The sequence below is a fragment of the Aythya fuligula genome, chromosome Z, assembly GCF_009819795.1.
Source record: "Aythya fuligula isolate bAytFul2 chromosome Z, bAytFul2.pri, whole genome shotgun sequence".
Taxonomy (NCBI): domain Eukaryota; kingdom Metazoa; phylum Chordata; class Aves; order Anseriformes; family Anatidae; genus Aythya; species Aythya fuligula.
In genome coordinates, this window is record NC_045593.1 from 73,938,631 (window position 1) to 73,960,713 (window position 22,083).

Consider the following 22,083-nt stretch of genomic DNA (forward strand, 5'->3'; position numbering starts at 1 on the left):
GAGGTCTCCATTCCTCAGGTAAAAGAATAAACTATTAGTTAGACTAACCATCAGCAAAATGTAACATAAATTCTCTTCCCTGGTATATCCATACTTCAATTCTACTCTACATTTTGTCCAAGGAGAACATAATATGGTCTTGGCACAGTGCAACTTTTCTTTGAATAGATGAACCTTGTTGTCTGAAAGAGGCCCCCAATACGCATCTTAGGACTAGCCTTACTACCTAGTGTGTATTTTACACACCAACAAAAGCTAGCCTATTCAGAAATAATTCAGATCCCTGTTTATAAAGGTAAAGACAGTTTATTTTAACAGCCTTACGTATTCAATAACACTGAAACAAGCAAGGGGTGGAAAGAGAGTTTGAACTCTGCTTTTATCCTTTTTCAGTCTACTTTATTGTAAAGTAGAATGAAGGTTCTACTCATGAAGAGCAGAAGAAATTTAGCAAGTGAGAACAAATGAGTAGACCTTCATATGTAAGCCAGTCCTGCTTGAATGAGACATAACACATGCGTCAGACTACCAACTAGCATTTATTTGCAGTATTTAATTTTTAAAAGCATGCTACTTTTACATAAGTAGTACACTTTACTGCTGTTCTGTTTATTCCAGTTAAGGTTTAACTTTTTGTGTAAATGCATGAAAGGAAAGACTGCAGGGGAGGAGGCTGCCTTCTGGCTCTGTTAGAATCAAGCAAAAATTTGGGATCTTTGCATCACTGGTTTCAGCGAGCATTTTTGCAGAATAAGAACACCATTTAATTTTATTATTATTTTTTTTTTTTTTTACATTTTATGTCAATAAATGTTCTTCATGCTGCCATCACTACAGTTTAGAACTGGACATGGAACCTTTTTTTTTCTTTGTTTGTTTTTTAAATATTACACTAATGACATAATGTGACACTGGGGGGGTAATTGGGGTTGGATTTTTTGTTAATAAATTGATATAATTTCAGACCTGCCCTCTGGCAGTTATATCCAAGAAGATATATCACATTGTTCGTATCTCTGTGAGGCAAATGAAAACTGCTGTGACATCATGGCAAGCTGTAAATGTGGCACTCATACTGGCCAGTTTGAGTGCATCTGTGAAAAAGGATACTATGGGAAAGGACTACAGCATGAATGCACAGGTGAGTCTCATGTCTCAGTGCTTGTGTTTCTTCTCTGTGTGCCCTGGATATGTAGCTAATTCAGTCTAGGGAGGCCAGCTCTTTGGGGGATTATGATTATCAACCTGAATCAGAATGGGTTTCTGGCTTTTGGAAGACTTTCTGGCTAAAGGTGTATAAGAGTTGTAGCAGTCAAACTCCCCTCCAGCAGCAGCCAAAAGAGATATCCAGGAAAGGTAAGAGTAGGTCAAATGTTCGGACACATTAAAACATACCTAAAATGGTAATCACCAAAATGTTTTGACTGCAGATTTACTGAGTTTGAAGTAGTATCTTCTGCATTTAAGAGCTCCTGGTGACTTTTTCCATCATGAATTTTACTGATCACATTTTGAAATTCCATAAACTTTCCTGTTTGGAGAGGTGCTGTCTATGTGCATCTGTGCAGGATAAATACTTGGTGAATACTACAGTCAATTAAATGTCCTTTAATTCTCTCATGTTGTCTTTCAGTAACTAAGGAGGAAGAAGGCATTTCAGTCACTGAACAGAAAATTGTCATCAAATTTCGCTAAGATTGTTCTTGTTACTGCTTTTGGAACAGTCTTCTTAATAATATTCATTTACAGTGTACAGTTGAAAAAACAACATCTTACAGCTCTTTATTGCATGCCAGGATAAAAACATGGAGGCAAAATTCTGGCTCTCTGAGTTCCCTGAAAAGTTGTTCATAGGAAAGGTGAAAGCAAGGCTATATTACTAGGCAGATGACTTCAAGCTAATTTATTTATTTTATTAATAGATAGGATTTCCTAGGGAAGTAGCAGAGAAAGTTGAGCCACTGGTCTTCAGTGGAGTTGTGTTTCAGCTCTGGGGGATACCAGATGCCTTTGTTTAATAAGAATACAGATAAACAGATAAATATCAGGTTTCAGTATAAAGTTTCTTTTTACAGACATTTATGAGTTCAGTTGAAAGCCTTCATGTAGTCAAGATAATCTGATGAAATAGTTGTTCACATACTGCAGTGATTATAAGAAGTGAAGGGAAGCTGTGCTCGTAGGAAAAGATAAGCAGGTTTTGTCCAACTCCATTGATGCATATGGGACAAAAAAAAATGCCAAAACTGTCAGCATATCTGAACTCTGTTATATTTGTTTTGTGAGCTGGATAAAAGGAGTACGTATAATCAAATATTTCTCATCTACAAACAAAATACAGTGTTTACATTGATTTTACATCCTCATATTCTCACTTAACGCGCTTCATGCATAATCACATAATCTATGGATCATGGTTGTATGGCTGTGTTTGAGTGCTGTGCGACTTACGTTGAATGTGATTTTCATCACATGCAGAGGGCTTCTTCATGTAACTTGTAAGAGCTGATAGCTCTGCTCAGACAATAGACACAGGCAGGTTTGTGACTAGAAGCTGAGGAATGCCTTCAAGGAACATTTCAATGGAAGCTGTGATGGCTGTATTCCTGCGCTAGGAGTAGTAACGAATACACTGGGGGAATCAAGATTACACCTAAGCATACAATGAGGAAAAGGTATTGCCAGCCACCAGTGCAAGAAAGGACTGAGATGTTACAATGTTTGTGTTGGGAAGTTTTATCGGTTTTATTTTGCTCCTTATGGACTATCACAAGGTAACTGTTAATTTTCCTTGTGCCTCTGGTCATCTTTACCATTTTCTGATTAAAAATGAAGTACGTAAGTATTCAGGAATTGGTAGGGTTTTGATTGCAAGATGAGCGGAGGAATTTAGCAGAGTCACTGGCACATTGGATCAGAATCTTGCTTTATGTAAGTGATAGAGTTTACTAGTGAGTTCACTTAACTCCGAACAAAGATAAGCTATTACATTCTGCTTATTTTCAGAGCTAATTCTATTTTTTTATAAAGTCAAATTTTCATTTTAAGTTTCTTCTGGAATTCCAGTCCATTTTGTTCACCTTAGCTGAATGTCCTAGTAACCTACTGAACAAAATAAACTCAGCATTTCTGCTTCTGCCAATAGCCTGTGTCATTAAATACTGTTCTGAGCTATTCCTGAAGACAGAGGGACTATCATTTTAGAGTTAATGTTATCCTTTGTATACAAAAGGAACTTCTGATGGGGTAAGCTTACCTTTTGAGTGCCATTAGAAATGGTAAAAGTATGACTTATGTTTATGGATATTTGACAACTGCAGAAGAAAAGTTTCATTTTATTACAATCAACAGGTTTTTTTAAATTAAGTTTTTAAAGGTGATTGGTATTAGATACACTGAAATAAAACTATGATTGCAGCCATTTGCGTTCTGTGTGAAGATAAAAGGTGCGTATGTGTATTTTGTGGAGAATTTGACCAGAGTAGTTCAAGCTTGTTCTTTTAAATATGTCTGATCAATTCAACTATTGTATTCTTCCTCAAGACAGACAGAAACAAAAGGCAACATGTGTTCTTTAAATAAAAAAGACATTCTGAAATCTTCTTTTCTGAAAAGGATTCCAAACCATTTTTTTAACATTTCCCAGCTGAGGATAGCTGTGGATTTGTAAAGGACAAGGAATCTTAAGAATGCCTCTTAACTTTTCTGCAGTGTATAATGAGCAGGAGGACTTCTGGCAAGTTTACATTGACAGAACTTACTTTTGATTGGTTAAACATGCAGATACCATACTAGCCCATGTTTACTTAATGAAGTAAAATATTTTTAAATGATTTTTCATTAAAGTGGGAAATTGTTCTTCTTCTGTAGTATATCTGTTTCTTTTGCTATATTAGTTATTTTCTGTCATCATTTTCTGTATGGCCTTGTGCTTTTGCGTTATGCCACTTTATTGATGTTTATGGTTTTAAATGTGAAGCACCAAAATAGCTATGTACAAATCATAACAGGACTTTAATTTCCTCATTACCTGAAAAAAAACACCCTAGAAAGCTTCCATAAAATAAAATAGGAGCCACGTGCTTTGTGCTGGAGAGCAGAAATTGGCTTCAGTGACCACCTCCTGTTCTTTGCAATATTGTTGATGATGTGCCACAGAAAGAAGAACAGAGTGACTGTTCTCTGCTTTAGAAAACAAACCAAACAAAAACCTCTTGGCCCATATTATGAGCCTTATGCAGCCAGGGACATCTATGACAATTATCAGAAAAGGAGAAAGAGGAAGAACAGAGACCGTATCATAATCAATCACAATTATTGTATAGTACATAAACACCTTTTCTTCAATGCCCTCACTTCTTTTTTTCCTTCCTTTCTTTGCTTACAAATGTTACGTTTCAAACTAAATGCAACCAAACAAAAATACAGATGTCAGCAAAAATATATGTGACCTTCATGGTCTTCCATGCCATCAATAAAAAGATGAGCTATTAAAGGTAACTGCTTGGTCCATGGAAAGCTAAAATGTCCAGATGTATCTTCTGTCCATTTGTATCTTCTCTGTCTTAGGAAGCTAGGTAATATGTCTTTTACACAGCCTTTTTCCACATTTTTCAGTGATACTCTCCAGAGAACGAGGTTCTTTTCTGGCAAGTGGTCTGATGGATCTAATGACCTTATAGATTCATGATGGGGAAACTAAAGGATGACAACCACAGGTATCAGGGAGGGCAGGGAACTGCCAGTCATTTCCTTTATTGAACACATGGACCACATAGTTTATAGCACAATGTGTTCATGAAGATGACTTAGAGTTGGCAGGGCAGAATTAGTAAATGCAGTACTTACATGGTATGCTAGTTATTCCTTATTTTCTTTAATTTTGGTCCACTACATGTCTATAATTACTGAAATGTAGAATTTCGTCATATATATAAATATTCAGTAGCTTACCTGGCCTCTGCAGTTTTTATGAGTATATAGTATTGTTGGTTATCATCTGAATAGCCACCAGGCCAGCAGTTTTGCTTACAAAACAGGACATCAGTTAGATCTGTAAAAAACTTTTCCAGGGAAATGTGAAATCATGTGAACTGTGACCTTTTTCTTCTCTCTCTCTCTCTTTTTTTTTTTCCAAATTTTAACTCAGAACACATTCACTTAAAAGACTGAGAAGAATTTCAAAAAAATGCAGGAGGTCCAGCAAGGCAGGGGGTCTACATTTTGCATTTTATGATTTCTTGGATTTTGGACCCTATTTTCATGTGAGCTTTTTTTTTTTTTTTTTTTTTTTTTTTTTTCATGAGATTTCCAGAATGTTCCTTTTGAGAATGCAAAGCAAAACCTGATGTTCATGAGTTGGACAGCTCTCCAGTTAGGAAAAAAAATAAAAAAGAAAGAAAGAAAGAAAAGAACACAAGTTGTGCATAATATATTACTAGCGGTTGTTTTTTTTAGTGAGATAGGAAGAACTGTAATTCCAGTAGTGATTGGAATGGTCCATTCAAAGAAAGCAAAACATCTGTTCTGCCATTATGTGTTTTTCTTACCTCCCTTCTGTTAGGAGCTTCTCCCTGCCTGGAAGTCGCGTCACCCTTTCTCCTCTTTCATTTTGTTGAAGTGTTTCATTAGCTATCCTGCAGGTGTTCTGGCTTAATGAATCTTTGTAAGCCATCTTGCATTTGTCGTACTCTGTGTGGAAATTCTCTTTAGAAGTTGACAGAGCTGCAGATTTTCTGCATCTTAGAACTTAGTTTCTTGCTCTCTCACACAGCAGTGCCATTTCATTCTGTCATCCATTGAATCTGTGTCTTAAAACAGATAGGATGTTGTTCTGGTTCCTTTACTCTCCTTTGTTTTTAAATTCTGAATCAGAAAAATACTCTTCTAGCATAGCTTACACTGAAAGTTTCTGCTGAGGCCCAATGAAAACTGACAAATTGAAGGAGTATCTCATCAAGGGAAATGTCATATGGCTGCTGTTGTGCTTCCTTGTGCCATATAAACCTGTAAATCTGCATAAGTAAAAAGAAGCAAACATTTTAAACTAGATGAGCTGAAGGAACTGAGATTACAGCTGGGTAAAGAAGTTGAGATATACATGCTTAATAAAGCATTCATTAATGTTTACAAAACCTGGACAGTTTGGAGAGACTTGGAGTTAGACTCATCTACTGTAGAGACAGAACAGCTGGTCTGGAGAATCCTTTCTCCAAGTGTAACGGCTGTCAGGGATATGCTCCTGTAATTATTACCTTACAATCACAATCCCCTTTCTGTCACCTATGGGGGATGGGATACCTTCGTGTATGTTACTCTGTAACTTGTAATTTATTCTTTAAAAAATACTTCTCCCAGGTGGAGCCTTTTGTTGCAGCCTCTTTTGCCTTGGATAATACGCAGAGTTTCCGCTGTGAGTATATTGTGTTAAAATCACTGGCTGTCATGAAAGGAGAAAACAAGAAAGCAGGGATCTAAAACAAGGGAAAGTTGCAAAATACCAATGACTAAGCGACAGTGAATTGATGTTTAATTAATACTGGCAAAACTATTCCTCGCTGGCATTCTGTATATTTTTTCTTTTTGTTATGAACCTTTTTTGGCTCTTTATGGGTAACAATTTGAGCATAACAACACGATGGATAAATACAGAAGAAAAGTAAATGAGCTTGTTTTTCTGTTGAAGGTATCATAACATCGTGATGGGTAACTACAAGAGAAATGTAAATGGATCTGTTCTTCACATCTGCTGAAAGACAAGTGGAAGAGAAGGGTGGATTTAGGAAACAACAAGTACTATAGGCAATGATATGAAAGTTTAAGAAGTTAATTTTCTTTAAAAAATATTTAAGACCAGAATATAATGTAAAAACATTCATCGTTATTATTTACATAAAGACTAAAAGAAATGGCTTTTATAGATAATTTATTTGGAAGATAAATCTGGAAGCATGCAGTCATGCTCTTTAGAATTTTTAACATTAACATCTTCTTTCTCAATTTTTTTGCCCCTGAAGTCCAATATTTCCTGCTTTGCTTTTGGAAATTCAAATGCAGATTCTCCTGCTTGGTATGGTACAAAGCAAAGCAAAGGCTGAGGATGAAAGGATTGAAATCTTCTAAGATTTCTCAGAATGGAGCACACAATGGAGATACAGTACTTTGGTTAGGTAATTTAAAAGCATTACAGCAGTAAATTCTTGTCAGGAGGGGCTTCTTTTGTAGGAGTGACTCCAACAAAGATGAATAGTGTCTTGCATGATGGTAGAGTAGGTTTGCATTTTACGTGGATTCCAGCACCAAACTAGTTTATTTCTGACCTGTACAACGTGCTTCATGAATGTAGGGCAGTGGAAGCTTCTTTTATTGAATTCAGTCCTTCTGCAGAGATACAGTAAAGGTTCATAAAACACAGTAGGTATGAAGTGATAACAGGTTTTGTCAATTATAAAGTCAATTATTATTGTCAATTATTTAATTCTTATAGTAGTAAAAAACCTTTGATCTGCTTTCCCCATGTCTTTGAAGGCAAACAGTAGCAAAAATTTGGAATTTTAACCCAGATTCAGTCCACCAGAAAAACTCTTTAACACTTAAGTTAGACAGTGAGCTTTCCAACCCACTGTAGAAATGGGAAAATTTTAACATCTAACCAATGACTGTGTAAAAAGGGCGCTTTCCTCGATCAATTTGATACAAGGTTTTTGAGTGAAACAAGTAACCTGTGCAGCTACGGGTGCATTTTATCCATGTTCAGTTTTAATAAACTTATTGAAATTAATTAGGATTATTTCCAGTAATGTTAATGAGTTTGGGACTGAGTCCTTAGAAGTGGGTGACTTATTTTTTTCTTCATCCCTAGGTCTTAGGTACCGACTTATATAAATCTTGTTTTGCAAAAGTAAAAATTTTAAGTAACACGATAGCTAGTGTGGATAATGGTGATTAATTGGTACATAATTTTTCTAATTCTGCACCACGTAGCTTGTTTCCTTTGCACTTCCAACTGAACAGTAGGAAAGAAACACAACCCTAAAACTAAGCAAAACCCACCAACTTTAAAGTGTTCTTTGTTTCTGAGGGAATTCTTTAAATGTGAAGTTTTAGGGTAAAGGTGAAACCCCCAATTGAATTTTGGCTTGTACAGATGAGAAAAACAGAGGTAATTTCTAAGTCTTCATACAACATTAAAAATGTATCAACCTTTCCAACTAGTTGTCATCTGAGGCATTAGAAAAAAAAGTTTCAAATTCAAAACAGACTCTTTTGTATTGAGTATGGAGATATTTCTGAAATACATGTGGCAGAAAATTGGGAAGCAATGCACAATTTTCCCTTATTTTTCTTACCTTGGAAGTGGCTTGTCCTGGTCACCTCAGAATGTCATGCAAATAAAATCTCTGGCCAAAGTTTTACATGCAATTAGAGGAGAAAAAGCTGCCATATGTAGGGCTTGGGAAGAGCAGAAGCCATGCTCTGAATAGACACGATATAGAAATAGACTCCAGCTTTCTGTGCTGCCCCAGCTTAGGCTGCTTCTGGAGTGCCTGAGCTGTCCTCTCATCACAGTATAACCAATACAGGTGGCTGTCACAATGAAGGCTCCAAAGTGTAAATACTGCACAGGTAGCTTTATCCTTTAGTTAAAAGACTGTAAAAGCTTTAGTGTTAAGCCTAGGCATGGCCATGAGTCCCTAGACAGTATAAAAAGCAGGCTGTCTTACCTCCACTCTGATTTTACACTGTTCACTGTTGGAGATTTTATGGTGGGAAAAAATCCTAGGTTAAATGGGCTCCGAAGCATCAACTTTTAAGTACTTGGAACATTACCAGGACTTAATTGTGCTACAAGTTACTCATGAGATCTAGCCTTAGTTTTTGTACCTGTGAGGTTGTGACAAGGTGTCAGGATTCCTAGCATCTTTAAGTTGCTCTGGAAAAGCCTTACCAAAACTGATTCACTTAACCAGACTAGAACATAGAACTGTTACTGTGACAAAATCGGGCAGTCTCTGTGTCTCCGGATCTGAAGTTGGTTGAATTGCATATGGTGTGTTTGTTACTTGGTCAAATGAATTTGACATTTAGCTCTCAGAATGAGTTTCCAATAGAACATGGAGTGTGGGAATATTTTCATTTTATTTTTAAATCCTTGTCTTGACTTGCACTGTGATTGATGTTCACCGTACCTAGGCCAGTGAATATTGAAAAGTATTCTGTAACAACAAGCACTATTCCTTGTAGCATTTTAAGCAATATTTTCTACTTCTCTTGCAGTATTAAGCTCATATATTGTCTAAAACGTAGTTCAAATCATTGTGCAAGTATTCAGAAATGGTCTTCTGATAATTGCTCTGCAGTTACCCAGTTGCAGCTAACAGGAAAAAGAAAATATAAAAGCAAAGCTGCACAAAGCTCATCAAGTGATAACACACAGCTAAATAAATCACTTTTTTGCAGATTTTGACATAAACAAAGTCTTTCGGGGGATATTTACCCAAAAAGTGGTAGAGACATTCCTCCCACTGTCTTCTCTGCATCTGAGTACCACCATCATAAGAGAAGAAAGTTAGTGGAAAGAAGAGATGGGATGGCTTTTCTGTTGCCTCTCCTGTTCAGGCCTGCCCCAATGGCTCTGTGTCTCTGTGGAAAGTTATCTGGCAGGTTCCTCAACTCATTTCACAACCACTTCCAGGGAAGAAATCCTCTGTCTATGTCTTCCACAGCTGTGCTTCTGCCTTCTTCCCATTGCGCACATTGTCTGTTCCTTCAGCCATGCTCTGGTTCCACTCCAACAAAGGCAGCTGGCAGCAAGAAGAGTGTGCTGCAAAAAACTCTAGGATAAAAAGCGGTAAAAACCCACTTAACTTGGAGCAGAATTAGGGCAAATAGGTTGCAGACACTTCATAGGCTTAATTGGTCTGTCAGAAAATCAGCAGCCAATAACGGATGGGAAGTTTGGTCTGCTGTCTTGTAAGCTGCTTTGTTTTCTTCCGTCACCCCAAAACCCGCTGCAGATGACCCAACCTTCCCACCCAGAAGCAGTGCTGACTGCATGCAGGAGTGTGACAGGGCCTCTGGGGAACGCGAAAGCAGCAACACAGACCAGTTTCATCAAACAGGAAACTGGTTTCTCCTGGTTTTGTTGGTGTTTTGATGAAAACAAAGATCAGGACTCTCCACAGAAGTGGGAACCTCTTCAGGCCAAAACCCTTGGGTTTAATTTGTTACCTTGCAAAACAAAGCCAGACCAGCAGCTCACACTTCCAATGCAGATGTTTTAGTAGGGACCACATCTGAAGGTAGTTTGAACACTTGATTTTTTTTCCTCCAGTCTGAATTTTTTTAAATTAGGAAGCATTTTCCTCTCTTACTCACCTTCATAAGAATGAGAAGAATGAAGTTATTTTTTAGTGTATATGGGGTGTGAAGTTGAGCAAGATTATTTTTATAGAAGTTTAGTTAACTATGTAATCTGATTGTAGTTACGTGATTTATGTAGAGTCTGAAACTGACGAGTTTGAAGAAAAAAATCATCAAGCACTACATTACAGTTACTCATTAGTGTCAAGTGTATAAGACTGACAAAATCTCCATCTGTGTAGGTGTGTGCAGCTGCACTGATTCTGTGCAAAGCTTCACCCCTTGTAATAACGAAGATCTGTCTCCTTCTCCTGGCCATGAGGAAAATCTACCATTGTTTTTTTTGTGTGTTTTTTTTTTTCCTTCTTTTTTCTTTTTTTTTTTTTTTTTTTCCATGACAGCAAAAGAAACATTATGAGGACAGCTAAAAAATAAGTGGATATTAGGCCCATGAAGTTCAAACAAAGGATGTTCCCTTGTAAATGCCATAGTAAACACCCATGCAAAGCTTCCATCTCCTTGTGGGTTACAGTTTGTTACTCAAACAAGAATACCAGAAGATAAAGTATGAGAACTTTCCTACACTGTGGCTGTTAATTCCACATGTTCTTTTTTTTCACAGCAATTATTGCTATTAGTTCCAGTCTGTGTGCTGGTTGAGTGCTTCACAGAACAGTGCACAGTGTAATGTTCCCAATCCTGAATTCAGGCTTCCCTTCAGCTACGTTTTTCCTGGTTTTATGGCAAAAGAGTGCTTATGACATTCTTACTGTGCTCTCCCAGAAAAACTCTTATCTGGAAATGCGCACAGGTGGTATTAAAAACTATCTAGGGAGAGATAGGAAACATCAGCATTCAACTGGAACATGGAAACATCTACACCTTTGTGGACTGGGAACACCTTATGTCACATTAATTTAAAGACGTGTATTTATATTCTGAGTTTAATGTCTGCATAAAAACCCTTGGAGCTCTGTATGAAAGTGTTGGCCTCTTACTATGTTTTATCTTCCTGACCCTCATTTCATGCCGTGCCCATCTGCTGCCTGCAGAACATCCTGTGAAGCCTGCATAGGCCTGTGAACTTTGGTCTGCTGCAGTACTTTAACACCATAGAAGACAAGCCCAGAGCATGAGGTGCTTCAGAAATTGCTCTTTCAAGTAACTCAGCTCACAGGATTGGATTTTTTTAAGTACAAGGAGTGTGGTAGGCTGGATAGCCTTATTCTGTCTTGGTGTCAACACAGAACCTAAGGAAAATTTCCTATACCTCATGGATGTACATCAGAAGAGCTACGTATAGTTGAGCTGGTGTTCCTTTTGGTCTTCCGTTCTTATCACATGGAGTCACTGACTTTTACACCTCTGACAACATCCCTTTAATGAAACTGAAGTATATTAGGTAGCTGGGGGTTACTTCTATTCCTGTCTCTTCTAGTACATGTCAGGGATGCTCCTTTCCATACTTGTGCACTGTAATGGCAGTCCTAGCCATGGTGACCAAAGGGTTTGTGTAGAACCCCTTACTGTCTTCTTGTCCCCCTACTTCTCTTTACTACCTGTCCCTCAAGATGTAGGTGATGGATTACAGCAGTTACTTGTCTGTTTTTTTCCCCTGAGACTGAAATACAGGCAAGTATTAAAGGTAACACGTCCAAAATCTGTAATGTGATACTTCATTCACAAAACTGTCTGTAAGGTCTTAAAATTCACCTCCAGTGATGTTAGGAATTGATTTATTCTCATTACTTTTAGGGTCTCTTTAGGGAAGCTTCCCATGTTGAAATAGAAGGTGTAGTGCTTTATGCATCCCTAGGCCAGAGAAGAAGTTTGCTGTCTGTCACTTAGATCCCTCAGTCGTTCATGTGCAGCAGAAGTGCAAGACGTTAGTGCAGAACACTTGGCTTCAACTCATAAAAAACAACAGGATATTTTTAGATAGCATTGATTATTATGTGAACTTGTCTAATTAAAATCAAATGCTGTTTAGAAGTAGATCTTGCGGCTTACAGTCAGTGGTGTAATAATCATAAGTCGATTAGGTCCAGTAAGCAGCAAAGTAATCATGCTTATGCCTTTTTTTTTCTCTTTTTGCTTCAGATTGCAGTTAAGAATTCTTGTTCACCAATGTGCAGATAGCCTTGTTTGTGGCAAAAGTTATCAAAAAAGAGCATGCAATTAGTAAGGAAGGTATGACCAGAAGCATGGCAGACCTTTTTCCTCCCAGAATGTACATTGGACCTTGCTGTCCTTTAGAAAGGGAACCAGTGATTCTACTTCCTCAAGGTGGTAAAAACACTCTTGAAACAGTGAAGAGGCTGGAGAAGTAGGATACAGAGCACAGTTTCACTTTCAGGCACAGACAGACTGAGTACCAGGCAGTTCTTGAAAGAATCTCATTGTTGGCTGCTCCTCTTCTGGCAGCAGCCACAGGCTGTGTCAGGCTCTTTTAAACAACTGCACTTCAGCAAAGCCTCCAGATGTTACAGGTTGCTGCTTCAGCACGTGTTTGGTTAGCTCTGATGGCAAGAAGGGATCTTACAAACACATAAACTCACTATCCAGGGATTTCTGCTTTATGGGAGAACTCCTCAATTGCAGAGGGTTACATTTTTCTGGAGGGGCTAAAGGACAGAGACCAGGCAAGTGCTGGTTAGGGAGGAAAAGCAAAGTTGGTGGTCAGAAGTGGCTTTGTGAAGGTTCTTGACAGAACAGAGCTTTGTTAAGATTGATTGCTGAGGCTGTGTATGTGGTTGTGCAACACACTGCAACAATATTTTTTTTTGCCATAGCTTTTGTGGTAGTAAAGTGTAGTTGGTTGGTGGGGCACGCGACCAAGTGCTTAAAACACAATTCTTCAGTTCAAATGCTTCAGCAAGGGTCAGATCCATCCTTAAGGAAGAACTTCCTTCCTATCTCATATAGAAATAAGAGTGGAGAGGGACAAGGAAAAATAGGCAAAATGGGATGAAAAGACTTCTTTTTTCTCTGAATATCTTCTGAGGAAGCAGCAGTTAATACAAAGTTATGTAGTTGTTCTCTTAGCACTGTCATGTTCCATAAACAAGACTCTGTTTTGATCTACATAGTTCAGATCATTTTGAAAGAATTCAGGGGGTCCATAAGAGTTTTGCACGAAAATTGGTCAATGGAATTTATAGTATTTTTCACAGTAAATCACGGGTACCGGTAATAATTCCAGGAATTAAGTAGAAACTCTAACATTAGGGGTACGGCACTTTGCTGAACTCTACACAGGGATAGCTGGGTTTGTTTCACAATATGTGGAAAAAAAAATTGGCAAAAACATCACTTTTTATTGTCTGATTATTGGCCTGAGCCATTGCATGTGCTTCAGTTCTCTTGAGTTAACCAAAAGCTGTCTGACTCTCACCCTGGGCTGCTAAGTAAATAAACATGGAAATAGTGACATATGTTCTCCATCTGCACAGTCACGTGCTGTATCTTCTCTGCTCAGAAATGTTACTTAATAGGAGTATAATCGCTTTTGTTGAAAAGTGTATTTAAATGATAAAAATAAGGGATGTAGAAAACAAGCCAAATTTGGCACCTAATGTAGTAGTGACACTTTATTGAAGGTCTGGGCAGAAATGGCTTCACTTTCCTGTTTATAATTTTTACTTGCTACATTCCCCATCTGTGATTCAGCAGCTGGAGCTACTCTGATCTTCAGACAAAGGAGACAGAAATAGGTGTCTTTTTTTTTTTTTCCTTGATGATCACATGCAGCAACAACTGCTGGGAGTGGTTTTGGAGACAACAGCAACAGGGGAGCATTTCACACTGGATGAGTAAAACAACCCAGGACTACACAGGATTCTGTTAATATATTTTACTGTGAAGCAAATTTGTGATTTCTGCCTGTATGAGGAGAAAAGCTGAGGACTTGGTGTCTCTGGCTCCTCTTGGGTTCCTTATGCAGCTTGCAGCTCTCAGGAAAGCCAGTTGGCTTGTTCAGTTTGAGCAGTCATATTTTAATCATCCTCTTAAGTCTGAAGAATAACTGAACACAAAACTGTCAGGAGGTGAACACGGTGGAAATGGATCTTTAACCACGAGGGGTGTTCTTCACTACAGAAAGACACCGGCTCTGGGAAGCCCGGGGTGCATGTTTTGTCAGCGTCTAAATCCCAAGCCCTTATTTTAGTTAAAATTACCTTTCAGAAATCCCGGGAGAAGGTGATCTGTTGGTTTAGCCCTGTAACGTGTAACATGAGACTCTTGCTCTCTGCTTCTGGAAGAAAGCGTAGGCTGTGCTGAGCAAGTGCTGGCTGAGCTGCGATGATTTCAGCATGTCCCACGAGCCGCAGGCACTGGAGTGGATGCTTGGTTCAGCTTCTTCTGGGTATAGCACATCAGGAGTTGTTAAGGAAACATTTTTTTTTCCACAGCCCCAGGTCAGGCTTCTCCGTTTCCAAGTGCTCCCTCTTCCCAGTTGTGCATAAAGGAAGACTATTTCGTGCTTTCCAGCGTGTTTCTCATGCAGAAGTTAACGGAGCAGAATGTAACGCATCCCAGGCAGAGCTTTTTCACTGCTCTGATATTTCCACTATCACTCGGGGTTTGGTCTAAGCCTAATTTTGGTCCTTTGGGCACCTAATACCTGTTTATTAATCCTTATTAGGGAAGTGATAGATTGATAAATTTATTGGTACAATGACAAGGAAAGGTAACAAAAATATAGAGTGACTTTTCTCCCTGCATCTGATTTTAATCCCCATCTGCAAGTGTATCTTGATCATCCCTTTTTGCCTTCTGGCCCAAAACCCTTTCTGTCAAAAAAGTGAAGAGAGGATTTATTTGATATATTGTCTAATGGGTAGACCAAGCCTAGGAAGAACTGGGCTTCCAGTGCCTTCAAACCAGACATTTATTACATCTCTGAAACAGTTATTTGCTCACCTGTTTGTAGCAGAAATTAAATAAAATGTGGGGTTCTTTGTTTGTTTGTTTGTTTGTTTGTGTGTGTGTTTTTATTGGTGGTGGTGATTTTTTTGTTGTTGTTGCTTGTTTGTTTTTTTCTTCTTCTTCCTTTAACAGAACCTGCTTTACTTCAGCTGGTTTGTACTTCTTTACAGCTTGGAAAAGCAAAGGTACAACTTCATAGCACATGCGTCAAAATGGCAAATAAGTGCACCCAGGACAGGAGGATAATGTTCCTTTTCAATGTTTATTAATTTAAATAGTAGGAAGCTATCCAGAGACCAGGGCACTTAGAACAGGCACTTACAGTAGCCTGTGCTCTCACATCAGCAGTGATAAAGTTTTACTGAGGAATGTGTGTCTGTGATTATGTGAAGACCATGTCCAGAGAGGCCTCTGTTCTGAGTGAATCATTTTCAGACCTGCTATTATCTCCCTTTTTAAGTTTGATTGTGTGCAGAGTTTTGGACACAAAATTATCACTTGCACAGAAATGATTTCATAAATAATTCACATGGTAAACTTTACACAATCAACTGATTCAGTTTGCCAGCAACTTTTTAGTACTTCTGGGGTTTGTTGTTCGCTTTTATCATGATACGTGTTAGAAATGTGCAGGGCATGAGGACATAGATCAGTGTCCACGTTCTGTAAGTCAGAAGCTGGCATGGTCTGATACCCATACCTCATAGGTACATTCATACTTGGCTTTGTGTGTGCTCTCCAAATGCATCACCAAGACTACTTCTTTGATGTCTATACAAATGGCAAACTTGTGACAACTGTCTAAAATGCCACTCAGATCTCGACCAAAAGAGCTTTATTTTAGCACATGAATGCCATTTCTGTTTGTAGTTAACCAGCAAAGTTCCTAAGCTTCACCATTAACTTTACCTTACCTCTGTAAGCTTAGGCTCACAGTTCTGCTTCTGTAGATTGTTTTGGTTTGGCCCTTCACTAAATGCAGGCTGTCTTCTACCACAGCTAAAGCAGAGCTGCCTCAGTACAGGTTATGTCACATGCTGATTAGTGACTGTTAATGCACCCTGCATTGCTGAACGGGTTTGTAGAAACCACAGCAGTGTGTCTATGCACTAGTGTTCTAGTGTTTCCCAAAAAGATTAAATGGACTTTTCTGTTGTGAAAGTGTGTGAAATGGAATTTCTTGCAAAATTACATAGATTGCACAAGTTGTCTCATATATCTGGAGAACTTGTAGCTTGAATGAAGCACAAGTAGGCTTCTTTTTGAAGATAAGTTGCAAGGCAGAATCAAGATTTTCTTTTGTATTCCTGGCTAAGCCACATGCTTTGAGACAACTAAGTTACTGTTACTGTATATATGGCAGTCTTTATTTTTAACTTTGGAGGGAATCAGTTTTATTTTTATGATCGTAAAATGTTTTAAAACACTTTTAATAGCTGTGTCCTTGCAATGCACATGTATTCTTCAAATATGAATTTACTTTGCTTTTGACTTACGATAATTGTTCTGATCTAAAAATGTCTTTAAACTGGATGAGAATGGATTTTCTAGATGTTCTCGGTACTACTGCTATTACAGTAGGATATCTTGCAGTTAGAAACATTGCTTTGAGGTAATCCTATCTAAATACGCTCACCCTGAGCCTATGCAGGGATGCTCAGCACTGTTGTGGCCCAGGGCCAGACTTCCCTGTGGAAGTAGATCCTTGTAAGCATCATAACTTTTACAAGGTGCTATCGCTCTTGAGCTTTCATTCTTCAGTAGGGAGATTATTCCCCCATGCTCTGTATGGTCAGGGTGCTGAGATGGGATGCTAGCCCAAGGGACTGCATTTTCTTTCAGGCGCCTTTCCAGTTCTCTTGCCCTATGGGAGAGGATCCAAGACTCTCATTTTTATTGTGAACAAGTTACTTCTGATGAAACTTTGTTAGGGCTGTTTGAAGTGCTTGAAGATCTAGAGCTAGATCATCACAAAGTTTCATTCCAGATGCTGCAGCCTACTTGGTAGTGCAGTATTGCATTTCTGATGTCTCTTAAACTCAATTAAAAGGTTTGGGTGAACTTGTCTGCTCCCTGTGTATGATGTGTAAAAGTAGCTGAACTTTGGACTTGATTCAGCCTGCTTCCCTCAATGAGAGGAAATTTGTAAATCTTATAAAGAGATGGAGCAAAATACATCAAATGAGAACAGAGAAGACATCTAGCTTGTTAAATTGCTAATCACATTGCTATGAGAAGAGATGTGTAAGGAATACTGACAAAGAGCAGATGGATGAGCAGGTTCAGAGCTGTCTGAAATTAATGCAGAGCACATGCTGAGGATAACAGGAGGTATTAGAGCTGGAGAACACACTGAGACTTAGTAGAAATCCTTTTCTGATCCCTACACTTAAAGGTAAGCACAAGGTTTTCTTTTGCAGTCTTTGTACAAGTCATACATGTCAAATGTTTAACTAAAGCCACTTCCTTGCATATTTCTTGTAATACTAGCATGCTACTGGCTCTTTTTTTTTTTTTTTTTCCTTTTTTTGACATCATACGTGTTGCAAAATGCAGAAGAGTGGATTACAATATCTGCCAAAGGTTTCAATTTTTTATTACTCATTAGCTTTCCAAATGCACTTCGTGGGCACAAAGTGCCTGATCTGACATACCTTTCTTACGGAAGATATTAAAAAAGAAAAAAGGAAAAAACAAACAAACAAACAAACAAAAGCTGCAACTTCTAGGACCAGTCTCCAAGACAGGGATGCAGGGTATGGTAAGTCTTTGAGAAGCAAGCTTAAAGATCGTAGTATACAGGTTCAGAGAGGTACATTTCAATGTCCAGAGAAGTCTGTTTTTATAGTAGCCCAACCAAACATTTTTGAATACAAGGAAAGAAATCCACAACCCTAGTTTATTGTTTGGTTTAGTAGAACGGACCTGAAAATGACAACATCTCTGGCCATTGGTGCCCTGAGTTTGCAGAATACTTTGGTTACAAGAGCAGGCAAGAAAGATTACTGCAAAACATATGGAAAAGGCAGGGGACTGGGGAGTTCTGTGCCGTCAAGGCTCCCATCATATGCCTCCCTTGTTATGCATGTTCTCCCTTTGCAGGAGCCACTCAAAAATGCAGCAGCAGCAGAATGGTTTTTGGAGGACGGATGGAGGGCCAGGTAGCACTACGTGTTGGTCCAGTGAGACATCCCACACCTGATCTGCTGCAGCAGCAGGTGGTGGGAAAGCATCAGGAATTCTGTTTGGTGTGAAACAGGGATCTCCATTCACTCCACGCAGGTTGAATTGCAGCCCTAGGCACCTCCTTCCTTCGTTGTCTGCCTTAAGCTGACGCCATGCGTTTCCTAGTAAAGCATATTTTATTTGGCAGGCCATTGTCAAGGGACATACAGCCCTTCGTTCCCATTGTTTCTTCTAATGGAGGTTGTGCCTGGGTCAGACAGTACTTAGTCGTGATGAGAGATGAAGATACCAGTGTGGAAAGATTCAGCACATGATGATACACTGTGAATTCTTTATACTTGCTTCTTCATGAAAGTTTTGACTTTTATTTAGTAAAATAACTAAGCTTTATAGTGAGGCCTTATCATGCTACCCAAGTTTAAAAAAGAAATGATGTCAAATATTGCTACCACAGTACTTATTTCATAAGTGAAAGTCAAGGTGACAACTTTTTTAATTTTCATGTTCATTTTGATATCACCAGGGCACAAGAATCTTAGATTAGGTAAAGCAGTGAGGGGTGGCCCACATGCTCAGGCTGAAGTTCTTCTCCTCCAAAGGCGTAAACATGAGTTAATTTGAGTTTTACGTTGTCCTGGTGTTGTGGACTGTAATTAAAAGTAATTCTAGGCACACAGTGGATTTTCCCTATAGCTTCCAAAAAATGAATAAAAATGCAAGACGTTGTGTGCCAGGTCAAAGGCCCACATAACCAAAAATCTCCTGTCTATGTTCAGTAACAAAAATGGAGGAAACAGGAAAAAAATCGTATAAACATCCAGCGATCACTGTTGAGAGATCCTGTGACATATGATTGCATTACTTTTATTAGACAGCAGCAGAACAAAATCAAAATAGATGTTCATGGTATACTCTGACTCTGGGGCTGATTCCGCACTTCATTACGCTTCATACTTATCCGTATAAACAGTGTCATAAAAGTAATTACAGTGGCATACAACCAATGGAACTGGAAAACTAGGTTTGCTTTCTTCACTTAGGAAGTTCGGGGATTAAGCTAAAGTCATTTTTGTGTTTGTGATTTGCATCGGAGTATCATTTCATTTAAGCTTTACATATGCAGGGAAAAATGAGAACTACAACTACAGTCAGTACAGTATATAGAAAATAGAGCAATAGTGTATACAAATAGAGCTCAGGTTGATGTGGGAGAGAGCAGGATATAGCCTGGCTGATTCCTGCCGTATCCTGCTGAAGATAAATCCTTAATCGGATCCTTCATTAGCATGAAGGGTGGAAAAAACAGCTCAAGCCAGAGATTACTTACTAAATGTAGTTAGTGGAAGAAATTATGCATTGAGAAAAATATGAAATCCCTCAAATTAATCTTTCAAATACCTGGAGTTTGACTCTCCTCTCTCTTACACTGGGATAAATCAAGAATAATTCCATTTCAGTGACTTAGACATACTAGCATAATTGGAGAATAAATTGAGCTTGCCTGCTCTCCCAGGATTTTAAAAGATTTACATTTTTAAGGCAAAATTATTTGCACTTCAAATTTTTACTCATACATTCAGAGGAAGAATCATGACCCCATGTCACAGACTGTGACCCTTTAATATATGATCTCTACCTGCTTAAACCCTGGCTGGAGTCTTCTTGCCACTCTGTGGGTTCAATATCAGTGGGCTTAAGTTTGTCTCTGGTTTTAGTATTCACTGCTTAAAAAAAGCCAAACTAGATCTTCATGTTAAGTGATCAGTGAAGCTCTGAAATGTACCTCGTTCTATGTAGTCACTTTTACAGTGTTAAATTCCTGCTTGAAGATTAAAATATCAAACTAGTCATTATTGTATACAGGCAGAGCAGAGTTCCTACTGAATTTGAAAATCTGTCTTTTGATTTTTTGAGGATTTCCCAAACCTTCCACATCCATTGTTCAGCTTCACACAATGCCTTCACATATCTTTGTACTGTCCGTGCACCTCCATTGACTGAAATGTTTTTATGCCTGCCCTGTAGGTTTTTGTTTCTAGCAAGCCTATGTCATAGTTGCTTTCTACTGATTCTCTTCTACATGCAACTGAATATATTTTTTGATATATAAAGAGATAAAGTGTGTTGCATTGGTAGCCTAAGTCATCGTGCCGTATAATATTCCAAAACAGAACAGAACAGAACAGTACCGGATTTTCTTATTTTTTTTTTCAGTTAGTTGTATAACTCAGGAGAGCATAACTGAGGAGGATAATGCAGGAGGCATGCTACAGTAAGCATTTATTATTTTGTTCTCATTTCCTATGAGAAGATGAATGCGCTGACATTACCACAATAGAAAATGCATATAGTTGGCAAATGTCCACCATATTCTGAAAGCAGGTTGTTGTTGATGGCAACTTCAATGTGAGCCGTCTTTGTGTGCTTGGGAAGTGTAAGATGTGTGCCTGTTTGAGTTATCACACTAATCCCTGCTACCAGATAGCCTTTCATTCCTGTAACAAAAACGTAATCCTCTGCTGTTACTCGGTACTCATTGTTCTGGTCTGAAGAGGGAATTAGATTAAACAGAAGGCAATTTCTTGTTCCTCCCCTTGCTTCTGGACAAAGAACAACATGGTTCCCATGTAGGCAGTACTTAAATCTTTTGTTGAGAATATCGTGCATGTGCATGTGCACATTTGCACATTTCATGAGTGTCCTCTCCCTTTAATGGCTGATACAGTTAAAATTGTTTCCACATTTCTAAAATTCCTGCCTTTTTTGTCATTCTTGAAGGTGCCAGATCAATGTTTGTTTACACTGGGGAACGTCCACACACTGTTTTGAACCTTTTTCCACCATCGTATTGTTGGCAAGGGAAAGCAACCTTTAATAAAAAATGTAATTGTTTTTACAGATTAGCACTGGAGAAAGGTGATCTTCAGGCAGTTTTTGTGGGTATAGAGGGTACGTTGGTGAGTGCGGACTGGTAACTAGAATTCTGTGACAATTTGGCACTACTCAACCCCAGAGAGGTGCATGTGCGATCGATCAGTCACAAATGGGACCACTTGTATTCTTCAGATGAGGTTCCCTGACAAGTTCTTTCTCTTGCTGATAAACGCATCATTGTATGCAAGGAGAAGATGCCTGCACCAAAGAGAGGAGAGTAGTAACTGTCCAAGAGGAATGTCTTTGAGGGGAAGAACAGGTGAACTGTATGAAGGGGATTTTTTTGCAAATGCCTTACTGAAAGTCCCAGAAGAAAATTTAAGAATTCCCAGCTCTAATTCTGCTTGGATACTTTTCCCTTTTTTCTCCTGAAAAGCTGTCACTTCTATTTATACCCTTTACTTTTGGGGCATTTTTGTACTTTTTTTAAAAGTGTATTTAAAATACATATCTGTAACATTGAAGCCAATTTATAATGCTCATGGTCACCCCTTAACTTGTAACCACTATGACTGCTTTCTTCAAAATAAAACTGCAAATTTTTCTGAAAGTGAAATAAAAATATTATCTCTGGAAGCCATGCAAAACACCATGCTTTTCTTGGAAAGAAGTGCTAACTGTTCATACAGGTTGTTCTTTACGACATCATTCAGAAAATTTGATTTATTATGG

The 22,083-nt window shown here is 38.4% G+C and overlaps 1 protein-coding gene across 1 annotated transcript in view; it reads left to right on the forward strand.

Annotated features, from left to right (window-relative positions):
• Positions 1-22,083, forward strand: part of SVEP1 (sushi, von Willebrand factor type A, EGF and pentraxin domain containing 1) — a 120,469-nt gene that overhangs the window by 19,488 nt on the left and 78,898 nt on the right. The window contains exon 3 of the mRNA XM_032205963.1: positions 965-1,141. Coding sequence (XP_032061854.1) covers positions 965-1,141 — 177 coding nt within the window. The remainder of the gene's footprint in view (positions 1-964; positions 1,142-22,083) is intronic.